Source organism: Sander vitreus, chromosome 14, assembly GCF_031162955.1.
Source record: "Sander vitreus isolate 19-12246 chromosome 14, sanVit1, whole genome shotgun sequence".
NCBI classification, from domain to species: Eukaryota; Metazoa; Chordata; class Actinopteri; order Perciformes; family Percidae; genus Sander; species Sander vitreus.
The window spans coordinates 9,002,919-9,015,157 of NC_135868.1; the positions used below are offsets into that span (position 1 = coordinate 9,002,919).

The window sequence follows — 12,239 nt, forward strand, 5'->3', positions numbered from 1 at the left end:
CACACACAGTATTTTCCCTGTAACTAACCTGGATTTGTCTGCTAGGCAACGATTCATTAGTTCTGCATTTGAAGCCAGCTTTGTGCAGGTTGTTTATTCATTTACTTACACTGTCGTCAAAGAGTGATGTTACAACTCTGTGGTAATTTTTACAGGCTATATTTTGAGATATTTAAATTGACTACATGGATACATTGCTGTTATTAACTTCAAGGTTCCATGTTTAAAAAGTGAGAAAATGTTGTTTTGAACATACAGTAGCTAGCATCTATTCACTCTTATACTGAAGTACATTTGTAAATCACAGCTTGGGAGCTGTATTTGTGAACTGAATTTCCCATAGAAAGATCAATAAAGTATGGCTTCTTCTGCTTCTTATTGCTTAAAAAGTAATATACAATAATAAATACAAGAGTTCTTAAACACCATTTAAATTAAACATGATTTTTGGACTACTAATACATATATAACCAATATTTCTATCTAGTTTGGTCATTCAGGGAACGAAACTATGAGAAAACTAGTTTTCCTGTTTTTAAGTAACACCATTATGTGCATGCATGTTTTATTACACGTGTACAAGCATGAGGAAGTGTACATTACCCACATGCACACTCACTGAGTACAAGTGCAAAAGTACACAGCCAGAAGGCTGTTCTCTTTCTATGTGCAGATGAGTAGACTAGAGAGCAATGAGAAAGCACCACAGGGACAAAGAGCTTGTATCTCAACTGTGTGTCACTTTTTATTGGAACAGAAAGAGCAAGGAGGTCAGCGGTACAAAAAAAAAAAACAGGAAAGAAACAAGGGCGTGAGGGTTGGTAGTTAAGCAGTGAGCGGTCACTTGGCGCCGGAGGTGATCTTCTCCAGGTCATGGATGCCCTCCTTGTCAATCAAACGGACAGTAAAGGAGGGAAGGTTCATGATGAAGCGCTTGTTCAGCTGGAGGAGGGAGAATAAGACAAAAAATATTAAGATAAAGGCACAAATGAGCAGAATGGATGTAGAAACAAGTAAAGCAGAAAAAGAAAAGAGATGCAGAGGGATTACAAAAGCGCAATACTGACTATTAAGGCTAAAGGCCGAGCCACATGGAAAGTGTTTTTGACGCACGTCACTTGCCCGACTCTCGAAACAAATACAATTTTATTCAATGCATCAATCCACAATGACTCCGAGAGGACCCCCCGCAAGTCTATTTGTTTTCCTCTGGCGTGCTTAGTGAAGCATAATCTCCACAAACAGTTAAAAAAAATAATATCACATAAATCTCCCTCTGTTTATACTGTATGTTGTGAACTTATTAACGGTATCTTTAACGATTGATCAAGGCTCGCAGTGTAGCTATGAGCTCGCTGGTTTCTCTGTAAAACGACATTCCTACAGATTCCCATGAAAATCTGCGAATCAAATAAAACAATTCAGAATTCTTCCCGTGGAGCCTACGTGAAAACTTTTTGTTTAGTACAGTTTAGCATGGTGAAGACAGTTTGGCCGGCAGCTGTCGTCTCGGCTCTTTGCAGCTGAACGAAGGTCAGTGTCGATCGAATGGATGCTCGCTTTTAATGTGAATTCACAGTAATAAGAGTAAATCCATGTGAGCCAAATTAGAGTGAACTGTAAGTTCCTGAGAGAACACTGCTGAGCAACAACAACAACAAAAAAATTATTAAACAAGATGCTTATTATTCTTATTCATAATTGTAAAAAACAAAATGAGTAAAACTTCTTGAACTCACTTCCTCAACGCACTTCTTCAGTAGATCCACTGCCTCATCTCGGGTCAGATCTAGAACAAAAACAAACAAAAAAAACAGAAGAAAATGAGAATGCTGAAATGGGAGAAAATAGGAATGACGAAGACATAAATTTGATTAAAACGAGGAAAGACTGCTTTTATTAACACAGAAATTAAGTGGATGTTGCAGTGTGGTATTGGGGAAAAAAGGGAGAACATGCCATGTGAGGAAGAATAACAAGACAAGTTAATTAATTGCTAAAAACATTTGATGCCAGTTTGTCAGATTTATCAGGGATATTTGTACTACAGACCGCCATGGGATTAACATACATTGTTGTCTTGTTCCTACACAAGTCATTTGCATGAGGTGAAAGCATTTAATTTAACAAGAACCCTTACAGTGACATGAGTCTGTTCTGTGACCAAAGTGTGAATCAACTCTAGAACCCTTTGAACGCTCTACAGACTCGCATCATATTCTTTATTTCTCTCTCGTCTATTCAGTCTTGCAGGAACAATAAACAGAAAAACAAACATGCATGAGGCATTTCTCTGCACTGACCTGGTCTGTAGTGCCGGTCAAGAATGGAGAGAGTGAGGTAGGCTCCGTAGCCATGGGCAGCGAAGGGGGCCTTGGCCAGGGACGACAGGTAGTCCATGTAGTAGAGACCGGGCCCGTCTGTTTCATCGTAGCCAGCCAGCAACAGGTTCACATGATATGGAGTCTGGAGAGAGGAGGAATATTAGTCACATCTATAAGAAGGGTTTTTACAAGGTGTGAGCCAGGGATGCACACTTATTGAATTCTGTGTTCCTATAAAGCTATTCCAGAAGCAAAGAGGACATTATAACTGTTTGCATGGTTGAGAGGTTTTCTTTGTGAATGTTGTTCAACATGAACAGTTGTATAATGTCCTCTCTAATCTTATCTCACTTAATTGTGCTTCCAAATAGTTTTATCAACCAGGTCACTGGAGCAAGACATCTTACCGCTTGAAAAGTGCAACTTTTCTTTCTCAACCAATTGCAATTATTATTTAATTAATGACTTTTCAGCTTGGCAGAGACATGGAGTGATGCATACATTAACGCAGCATAAACAGCAGAGACAGCGAGAGAGAACGGGGAGGTGTAGCTGGAGCGTGGAGGGCGATGAGAGGTGAAAGGGCGACAGGACAGAGGAGGTGAGTGTGTTTTGTGTGTGAGGAGGGGGAATCAGAGTGTCACGGGCAGGCAGTACGACATCTGCTGGGAGTCAGCACCCCTATTGCTCCCTCCATCGCTCCCTACCTCCCTCTTCATTCCTTCTTTACAACCCTCCCGCCTCCCCTCTCTGCCGCCTTCACCCTGTGCCCTGGAGTAGCGCCAGGGCTCATTAAAAACTTCTAAAGTCGTTTCTCTTGCCCTTCCCCCCCCCTTCTTCTCTTTTTAAATTACATCTTTTACGCTTCCAGCCTCTTCTCCCTTCTCTTCCTCCGAAACACTAATTTTCTCTCTTCGTTGTTGCAAGCTACTGTTCCTCATTTTAAAAATCCCTTTTAAAGCGAGACAATTTTTGGGGATTTCAAAACAAGTTTTGGCCTAAATTCTTGACGGAGGTAGAAGCAGTGCAGAGTTTTGGGTTCAACTGCAACAAGAAAAATATAACATTGCATTATCGGTTCGTGCAGTGAAGCAAATATGAATCAGACGACGCCAGGCGAGTTGTGATCTGCACATCGGCCCTCTCATTTCAATTCATCTTTGAGCCAACCTGCTTATGTGACTTGTGTGTTATCGCTGTGTTTGCCACAAGGGCAATGATGATCATTAAGCTCCCTGTGGAACACGAACACACACACACACACACACACACACACACACACACACACACACACACACACACACCTGAAAGAGTGTTTGTGAGAATGCACAAAACAGGCGTGAATCTTAGGATGAATATCTTAGAGGGTGTGTGTGTGTTTTAACTCCTCCGTGAGCCTGCAAACGCCCCAGTGGCATCACCCCCCCCATCCACCAGACACCTGTCTCGCTGGTTACAATAATATGGTCTTGGCATCAAAATAACCTTCCCATGTCACCTCGGAGGGAACCAGGCACCTTGTTAGCCCAGCCACCTGAACTCACACCCACGTTCACATGCAAACAATACACATATGTTTTATCCCCCCCACTGCGACTCTTGCTCTCAGCCAAACAGGGCCACCGTTTTTCCACGAAACAAAAGCTTCACCTGTGCGTTTCTACCATCGCCTTTAGCAGACACAAACCCGCTGCACCTGGTTTTGAAGGAATAGTTTGACATTCTAAAAAGATACATTAATGTTGCATTCTTGTTGCTGTAGTGTAATTACTGAGCTTTAAAAAAGGTGCTAGTAGGTGGGTTTTGTTACCCCCCCCTTCCCATTCTTTGTGCTAAGCGGGTTCAGGCGGAGCTTCATATATACAGTAGTGTATAGACATAAGTTGAGTTGTATCAATCCTCTCATTTAACTCTCAGCAAGAAAACAAATAAGCGCCAAAAATGTGGCTCTATTCCTTTAAGACATCTGCAGTGTAGGATTCAGAGCCAAAACAGCTTTAGTTGTGACACAAATTAAGGTCAGGCCTCTAAAGATCATCACAAACTCATCCCCAACTCTACTCTTCCACGTTCCAGCACTACCTCCCTTCTTTCCTTCTTCCCACCCCCCTATTTTTGCACCCTGCCCCAGGGCATGTTCTCTTTATTGGCATTTCTCCTCAATCTGCTGTATTAATTGTTCATCTGTGCAGGAGCAGGGGAGCCGTGTGCAATATGGCACCAGTAATTATTTGTACCCATTGTGTGCCCGTACTACAAAATATTTTACAAACCCATATGGGGCCAGCTGTAGATAACCACCGCACAGAGGCTAACTGTTGCTGTGGCCTTAAAGACAAAATCTAAAAATAACCTGCTAAAACTTTACAGATTGACAAAAATGTTACTTCTTCAGCATACTGCATCCACATATATACACAAACTAATGACTGCAAGGCATTAAGGCTTCTACATAATCTCCCTGGGAAAAAAATAAATCAAATGTGATATTTATAAACCATCTGCCTCCCCCGTGTTTTGCTGTATCTATTTAACCTCAGGTCTCAGCCTACAACACCTGTCAATTCAATATCAATCTGGATTTATCTTCAGTAGGCAATTATTTGCCAATATTACAGTACATCAGACAGGAAGCTAAAACAAACAGAGGCAGCGCAGAGGCAGCGTTTCTATGCCCCTAAAACTTTGCAGTTGTTGTTTTGCTCTGTTGTGAATTTCATGTGTATCATTACTGATATGCATGCAGCAGAGTTGAGGCCTCAGGTGATTATGCTTACCGCTTTTTCTTTGTCTCCTCTCTAAAGCTTGAGTGAATGCAGGACTCCAGAGGTTAGCGGAGTTGTTTTTCTGGACGGCAGGCTGGTAAGCACATAGTTGTATGTGAACAGGGTTTCTCTTACTCTGCGCCGACATGCTCTGCTGACTTTAGCTAACTACACCTCCCGGAGGTCTGCAGCCACTGGGGTATGACATCTTTCAGACTAAAGGACTCATCTCATTTATCCTGCAGGAATAAGGCCATCAGAATTAACAATATACCACCGATTAATTTATCAGCCAGTGGTTTTTAACCTAAGGGTCTGGATGTGCCAGTGGGAATTTGGGGGGGGGGAGGGGTTCAGAAGATGATTCAAGGATGGTAAGGGAAAAAATTTATATACAAAAGCAGATCATTATCTTTCCTTTCTGTCTGGGCCAAACTTTAATCTGCAATGATTTAATCAGATTAATTAAAATAAATTCCAACATATGCAGCCAGTTCCCCAGACAAGAATTGGGCGTAGTAGTCTTGGACTACAGGCGTAGTTTTCATCTACCTACATCTACAATAAATTTAATTTTAGCCAACAAATGGGCTTAATCTATGCTGTACATGATGCATGTTGTTGGAAATGTTTCGTTTTTAAAAGTTGCGGATCTTAACAACTTCACAATTGTTATCTTTAATCATTTTGTGGAATTTAGTTTTCATTATAATTTTCCTTAAAGTGACAGCTGATAGATGTAGAAAGTTCAGTAAAATACATTTTTGTTCTTAACATTTCGTAGAATGAGGATTATTTTGCAAGTCGTGTAGAGCTGAAACGATTAGTCGATTCGATTGACAGAAAATTAATTTCAAACAATTCCGATTTATTAAGTTATTAATCGTTTTAGACATTTTTTTAAAGCCAATTTGTCAAAAAAAAAAAAATCATTAGTTCATTGATACAGTTAATTGGATATCTTTAGGGTTTGGGGTTGTTGGTTGAACAAACAAGAACTTTAAAGAATTTACATTGGGTTCTGTGAAATTCTGATGGGCATTATGTTTTTTACTATTTTTTTTGCCACTTTGAAGACCAAACGATTAATCTATTCATGTAAATTATAACGTAGATTGATCGATGATGAAAATAAGAAACCATAAATTAAAGTTGTGATAATTGCACTAAATGGTTTAAGATACTTCTTCAAACAGACCCAAACAGGACACAAAAACACATCAGATCCGATCCCCTGCATTTTTGTTAAAGACCGTTTCCCTGTTTCACATTCAAATGGACAACATACATTACATATTCTACGTACTCAAGATGCTCTTGGGGGGAAACACCATAAAAAAAAACCTTGTTTATACAACATAATTTGCAAATGTCCATGTACTCTGGAGGTTGATGAATGTGAGAAGAGCATAGCTGGAGGAAGGTGTGGGATGCAGAGGAGAAACTGCTATTGCTTCAGTTTCTGAGCACTCCTGAGAACGCAGCATTAGTAAATCCTGCACTCATAAAACCAAATTCATAACCGTGAGGCACAAAAATAATGATAACGATACACTCGCAGCAAGACATGAATATAAATGTTATCCTTCACAACATGTACAACCTTGACAGAATAAAAACCATCCTGAACCTATAGGTCCCTCCTGTGTGCATGCATATTGTATCTGTGTGTATGTTGACTCCTACTTATTCTCACACTCCAGTCTGTGGAGTGTTGTCTACTGGGCCTGGTTGTTTCCCCCGGGGACCCCCACACCTCCTCCTCCTGCTGCTCTACCCCTATCCCCTGTTCAATGTGTCCCACATTGCCTTCTCTGTCACACTAATTGTTTTTTGTAATTATTTTCACCCTTCTGCTATTGTGACAGGCAACAGCAGCACTACTCTTAACAAATTAGTGCAAGAGATACAACGCACGGATACAAGAAGCAGAGCTGACCTGCCTGAGCAGAGTGCGTTACATCCAAAACCACATATGCCATGGTGCACACGAACACGAACTATGTACTAGAAGGTAAAACTAATGTAAAATATGTCGACCTGAAACAAGTTGTTAATCATTTGATTAGTCAATCAACAGAAAATTAACCAGCAACTATTTTGATAGTGGATTTCTAAGCAAATGGGAGTATTTGCTGCTTTTCCAGTCCTATGTGACAAATTGAATATCTTTGAACGTCATCTTGGGTTGTGGTGAATTAGGATAGCCCCTTTTCATCATTTTATAAACCAAACAATTGATAAATGGAAAAACATTATTGTCAAATTGATTGATAATGGAAAAATAATTGATAGCTGCAGCCCTACGAATATGTATCCTAATGTTTTTGAAAGCACACATGGTATGCACTTATTCTGTAGATGCTCAGATTTGGGGATGGCAAGGGCAAAAAGTCTGCAAGACGTGTGTTACTAGGGGTGGGTATCAAACCTTGTTACGGTTTAAAAATAGATTATCAAAAAGTGCAAAGTTTTAAAAGTTGGTTAGATTCTTAGATGCGTTTACTTATTGACTTGTTTGGCATACTTTGTTCAAGTTAAAGGTTTGTTGGAGGGGGTCCTCTAAGCATCAAGGGTTTTGTGTGTTGCTTATAAAGACCTTGGAGGAGTTTAGGCAATACAGTAAATAAAATTGACTTGACTTTGTTAAAAGAAAAAGAAAAACATTGATCCCTAAACTAAGTCACCAAACTGATACGTAATGATTGGTACATAATGAATATGCTTAATACTCAGTCTTGCGATTGGGGGTGTAACTGAAACTCCACTGACCTTTATAACTGCACCTATTAACATTAAAGTGTCGAGTAAGTACAGTCTTCCTGTAACAGATAAAATACCTATTCAGTGAGCCTCCATGCTTTTTTTAATATGTAGTATAAATGCACTTAAATCTACTTCTTGATGTGTGCCTTCCACTGCACTGCCTGGTATAAGAGTGTATTTTGCTTCTGCGGGGCTCTCAGGTCTCCGCAAGGCCTTAAGGACACAATTATTTCAAAAGCACAGCACTTTTCAAGACCTGTTCAGCATAAATAAACAAGCCGACACACAAACATGCAGTCAGATAAATTAGCTGGTTAACTTGCCTGGTTTGAAAGCCGAGCTTGTGTAAGTAATGAGGAAAGATTCTGAACCTTCACGTGTTTTTTTTGACAGTTTTGATTGCTCACATTTTGGTATTGAAGTGTTGTAATGTACGCAGAGCAACTGCACAGTTGAGGTGGGAGACGGTGATGCAGGCTCAGGTGTTGTCATGAGGTCTCTAAGGGAGAAACCTCCGTCACCGCTCACAACAAGCTGACAAATGTACCTGACTGTCAAAAATGCATCTACTGGTTCAGCTTCGATGTCTCAAGCTGATAATGACACAAACAGAGTAATTGCAAGTGAGACTTAATTCCCACTTGAACTTCGGAGTAGCACTACATCACAGCAGTGTCACGTCTTCAAGACGAGCAAGGGTAGCAAGCAATTGGTTCCTCTATTGTGTTCAGGTGTTTTTAATTTCCTGTTTTAGCCAAAAAAATTAATAATTTCAAGCAGAAATTAGAACACGTTTGATATGGATGAGTAAACCTAGCACATATGGTTACCAGCCCTGCCATTTGAAGTGAGTATTACTTTAACTTATGGGAATTAATTTGTGATTCTATCATTCGTTCCCTACGCCTAAATGAGATTGCAAATGCTAACAGAGGAATGTAATTAAGTTAAAATAGAAATTAAAATATTTATAGGTCTGTTCACTCATTACTCCACAATGAATATGCTTAATTCAGAGGGTGACCACTGGTACAGGGGATTCATTAGCTACTGTTTTGTTAACTGGGGAAATATACAAAGATACAGGTGTTCTTTGCAGTGGGTTTAAAAAGCTGTGTTTATGCACACAGGTAAAAAAGGAAGAAAAAGTGCAGTAGAAGCATTAAAGAAATTGAGCATGTCAGAGAATACATGGCATCACAAAATGCAGCATATGGTGCAAGTTGAATTTACATTTGTGGTGAAACCACAAACAAGGCCGTTCAGGTTGTTTTCTGTGAATACAAATGTGTAAGTGGTCTTACTTTCAAAGACAATTTTAAAGTTTTACACATCATATCTGACATTATAGTAAAAGAAATTGCATACGATGACAGTAAAACCGCGTGTTACATTACTTTGCTGGTTGCCTTTAGTTTGTTTTGGCAAAGTAGCTGTATAAAAGTTAACTTCAATTAAATATGGCTACGTTTACATGTTTAATCATAAGTGATCTTTCCCTCTTACCTTGCACGGCAGCGGGATCAAATATCAAACGAAAATCCACCCAGTCAGGCTTCATGTAATGTGTTTGTGTCTGAACAACAGGCTAACCGAACCAATCAGCGTCTGGTGAGGAGCTACTGCCAGTTACGAGCGTGGTTTAGGTTTAGGTTTAGGTGTAGGTGTGTGGCGGCCGCGACTGTTTGTTAAAAACAACAATTGTGTATGTGATAGACAGATGGTTCATACGATCACCTGCCAGGTATTTTTTTAAGATTAGTGTCCCTCTATCTTGAAAACCCTTTTTTGGCTAGTGGGAATTCTGGGCAACTGATTATTTATATGTTCTGTTAAAAAGTCTGTTCAGTCGTGGAGATTCTCTTGTTAAATAAATATGTGCATATCTACTGACTGTAAACAAAGAGCTGATTTTCTCAATCAGAGAAACAATGCTAGAATTGTATTGGCTATCTGCTGTGAGGGCCCAAAGTGGACCAAACTTTATAAAGTTGACCCACAAAAAGACATCATCTCTTTATGTTATAGTGTGCAGATATGAGTTTCAAACAAGAAATTGTGTTACTCAACTAAAACAATTACTATATATATATATATATCTCATCCAACACTTCAGTAAAACAGACAACATCTTCCCAGGGCATGAGAACACAATTCTCACAACATAAATGATACTACCACTGCTTTATGGGAAATGATGGCTGTTTAACAGGCTGAGACTAAAAGACAATCACATTAGGTTGAGACCAGTGCACACAGGAACAAATGATTTCAAACAACCATGCCAAACTAACACAAATAAAAAAACTGGAATTTCTCATAGATGTGTCAAGTAATGCAAGCTAAAATAAATACATAACACAAAAAAAAGCTTAATACGGATCATATCAGTGTAATTACGAACCTCACACAAACCAAGACAGCTAAATCTCAACAGTTTGTGTTAACATGAACAACTAACTGCAAGCTGGATGCTAGGGTCTAGAGACAGGACACTGATCTGAATTGTCTGCTCAGTTTGAGCTGTTATGTTCCAACTCTATATAACTGTATCACAAGCAGCTATGGTGTGTCAACTATGAAGTTTTCACTGTACGCACACTCTAGGATATTTCTCTTGATAAATCTACAAAGACAGCTTAGAGCTCAAATGATTTAACAGGCAACTGAATGTTGATAAGTATGACATTTAAATTCTGTCGTAGGATGTGTTGATTGTGTTGTAAAAGGATTAGTATTTTGTGTGTATCCTGATAGTTACCCTGCTTCGAAGGTAGTCTGCAAGATTCTTTCGTGTGAAGTTTGCTGCTGCTGATGGACTGAGTTCATAACCTAAAAAAACAAGGAGGCATCAGACACAAACTTTTAGGTAGGGCTGGGTACCGAAACTTCAATACTTTTAGGCACCGACCAAACTGCTTCTATATTATCGAGGATCGGAAAATGCCCCGCCATTCAATACCTAAGGAGTAAATCTCATCAGCGTCAGTAAACCAATAAGCATGCAGCATGCTTGTACCAGGACCTAATAATGCTTGTGATTGGCTGACTTTCGTTACAAAATAGATTTTATAAAATTGGTATAGAAAAAAGTATCGTTCAGGAACTCAGTACTGAAGGTTTTTGAGCGATACCGAGCCATAGTTTTAGGTGAGTGCTTCTTCAGAAAATACAGTTTGCCTTCCAATATAACATTATTGTCAATGAGTAGACATTTTGTAGTTAAACTGGGAACATCCATGGAGAAGGAATCTTAAAAAGGTCCTTACCGTTCCTCATTTTGTAGAGCTGAACATTCTTCTGGATGTACTCTGCAAACTGTGCTGTGTCTCCCGCTTCTCCAACACACAGCAGCAAAATCTTCTCACTTAGTTTGAACATCTTGTCATAGTCTGAAAAGCAAAGAACAGAATTTCTTGAATTGAATTACAGAATAAACCTCTTGAGATGCACCATCTCATTTCAGGGGGCTCCTCAGGCAAAACATGAAAGTTAAGAAACATTTAAACAGAACTAATAATGAATTAAACAATTTAACAACACATAGTAGCATCAACAAGAACATACACATAAGGGCTCTCCCTGCATCCAAAAACCCCACCTACTACATCTGCTACAAGTAATCTATGCCAAAATACTGAATCTACTAACGTTAGACTAAAAATGAAGGTGCCAGAGTGAGCAGCGTCACGGTAACGTTAGTCTCTTTCACTTTCGTTGTCAAAAGCCTGCTTGGGCAGCTTTTGTTAACTTTAGTTCGACTTTATAAAACGTAAAATCGATTCTACTCAGTGCAGTACTACATGTATATGATTACATAAACATGTATGTCGGTTAGACTTATCAAAACAAATTATCTAAACTGCAAAAACAGAATGGGAAAGATTTATTCGCGACTTCAACTTTTCGTAACGTTAGCTAACATACGTTTAGCATTGCCAGCTAAAGTTACATTCAGAATATGTGGCCACATTGTGATAATAGGGGAAGTTACACATTACACATCAATATACTGTACGATTAAAAGGCTTCAAGGATTACTTATCAGTAGCACAAGTTGGTTTAGTGTGAACAAGGTGAAAACCGTTAGCAGGTTTAGCTAGCTAAAATCAACTGGCTGAATGGCTAACGCTAAGCTAAAGCGTTGTCATACCGTGTTTCATCTGAATAATGCTGCTGGCTGCAACATTATCAGCGGCGACGAGGACAAAATCAGGTCCCTGTATCCCGATTAAATATTCCATTCTGTATAACAGGTATGAGCTGAAATATGCCTATAACACTGAGATAGCAGACGTCTCTTAACCTCGGCTGGACAGATTACACAGCAAAAGTTTGAGATAGGTGGCGCAGACTGTTGTCGTCACCGGAAAACAGTTTTTCG

At 39.5% G+C, this 12,239-nt stretch overlaps 1 protein-coding gene across 1 annotated transcript; it reads right to left on the minus strand.

Moving 5' to 3' along the window:
• Window positions 1-720: 720 nt before the first annotated feature.
• On the minus strand, window positions 721-12,226 carry psmb2 (proteasome 20S subunit beta 2). Its single transcript, XM_078267535.1, has 6 exons — window positions 12,009-12,226; window positions 11,125-11,247; window positions 10,617-10,687; window positions 2,304-2,466; window positions 1,740-1,789; window positions 721-942 (listed from the first exon to the last, which is right to left on the minus strand). Exons 1-6 carry the CDS (start codon window positions 12,097-12,099, stop codon window positions 841-843), a joined length of 600 nt encoding a protein of 199 aa, XP_078123661.1. The 5' UTR covers window positions 12,100-12,226; the 3' UTR covers window positions 721-840.
• Between the last annotated feature and the right edge of the window lie 13 nt (window positions 12,227-12,239).